Below are 1906 nucleotides of genomic sequence, written 5' to 3' on the forward strand. Positions count from 1 at the left end.
CTTCCTGTCGCAGCGCAAGAGCAGCATGGCGGGCAGCGTGGGCCCCACGGACATCTGCTACCACCAGTTCCGCTACAAGATGGATGATGTTATCGTCAACCAGTACGTGCTGCGCTCAGGCTCCTGCTCCTCGGGCTCGTCGTCCACATCGTCCTCGGGCTCGTCGGTGTGCTCGGGCCCGGTCATGCCATGCGAGCCGCTCGACTGCCCGACGTGCGGCCACACGTACAACTTTGCCGGCAAGAGGCCACGCATCCTCTCCTGCCTGCACTCAGTGTGCGAGGAGTGCCTGCAGATCCTCTACGAGTCCTGCCCCAAGTACAAGTTCATTTCCTGCCCCACGTGCCGCCGCGAGACCGTACTCTTCACCGACTACGGCCTGGCCGCGCTGGCCATCAACACCAGCATCCTGAGCCGCCTGCCGCCGGACCAGGCCGGCGCTGTGCAGTGGGGCGGCGATGCCGACCGCAGCTGCTACCAAACGGTGCGGCAGTATTGCCAGTCGGCGTGCACCTGCCACCTCACCAACCCTCTCTCCACCTGCGGGATCATGTAGGCCAGGGTGCCAGATGAATAAGTGCAAAGGAGAGAGATGGAGGAAAGGATGAATGAAGTGATGGAGCGAGTGGGTAGGATTTGGGGATGTAAGGGTTAAAAGGGTGATGAGACTTGACTGTCTTTACCAGGACGATATCCACCCCCTTGCCCCCTCCCCTAAACTCCTCCATATAGACTCTATAACTACCAAAACAAATGCTCCTTCTCTCTCTCTCTCTCACACACACACACATATGCATACACACGCACAAACTCTCACTGTCCTTGCCAATATACACCATGAAAAGCTGAAGTCATTCTACACAGATGTATCTATATATGTAATAGCACATGAGGTGACTGTTAGCAGAAGGAGCGCTATCGAGCTGGACACTTGTCAGAGAAACAGGGAGTGAAAGAGAGTGAAAACAGAATATCAGATAAATGTATTTTATGTATGAACTCAAAAAAGAAAACAAAGAAAACCCGGTCCTGTTCTTTCAGTCCCCCTTGTTTGGATGTGTTTGTCATCTTTCAACATGGGAATGCCAAAGGGGGTCTCTACCCCCACCCCCTCCTACCCATCCCGAACCCTAGTTCAAAACTAAATAAAGCATAAAAGAACAGAAAACAAAAAAATAAATGGTTTGTTTGTCTGTCTGAACATGTCCACCACAGTCATGATCGTGTTCTTGGCGATGATTGGTGACGTGAGTATTCATCTTTAACCACCATAACAATATTACTTGACCTGGATCTTGACAAAGAAAAATCTTCAAGAACGCTATCATTAGTCAGTCCCAAGCTGAAATGCTCTCTCTATACATATAAATGCCTTCATTAAATCAAACCATTGACCAGCGACTGTAGTCATCATAGGTACATACACCCTATCTGGGTGTTTTTTTCTTCAAAGAGTCATTTGGGAATTTATAGTCACTAGTGCAGTGCCCGTAGGAATTATGCATTCTGTAGTGTTAGCAGACGTAGGTGTAGCTGTTGTTCAGTGCAGAACTGGGAGGATAACATGACAACGTGGCCCAACATAACTTACAGCGAGATTTTTGCGTAATTCTCGGACTCCATAGCAACAGATGGGAAAGCAATGGACAATCTGAAAGCCTCCGAGGCTTATCAATATAAGCTACCATTTGTAGGGGTGTAGTACTCCACTCTTGCGTTGTGATTTTGATTGGCACCCAGCCGTTAATTCATACACTCTGACAGGTTTAATGAACACAGAGCAAAGGCGATCACACACAGTATCTTCGGAATGACAGCCTCTCCCAGCCAGGGTAAATGCAGAGGTTTATAATATTGCAATAATGAGAAAACAAAGTACACACGAATTACAACAGATACATCGGGA

The 1906-nt window shown here is 48.8% G+C and overlaps 1 protein-coding gene across 1 annotated transcript in view; it reads left to right on the plus strand.

Annotated features, from left to right (window-relative positions):
- rnf208 (ring finger protein 208) overlaps nt 1-556 on the plus strand; it is a gene marked incomplete at both ends in the record, with an annotated part of 891 nt that extends 335 nt beyond the window's left edge. Inside the window, one exon of the mRNA XM_080847810.1 lies at nt 1-556. This exon is cut by the window's left edge and continues 335 nt beyond it. Coding sequence (XP_080703936.1) covers nt 1-556 — 556 coding nt within the window.
- Between the last annotated feature and the right edge of the window lie 1350 nt (nt 557-1906).

The sequence above is a fragment of the Sprattus sprattus genome (assembly GCF_963457725.1).
Source record: "Sprattus sprattus genome assembly, chromosome: 11".
Classification (NCBI taxonomy): Eukaryota; Metazoa; Chordata; class Actinopteri; order Clupeiformes; family Clupeidae; genus Sprattus; species Sprattus sprattus.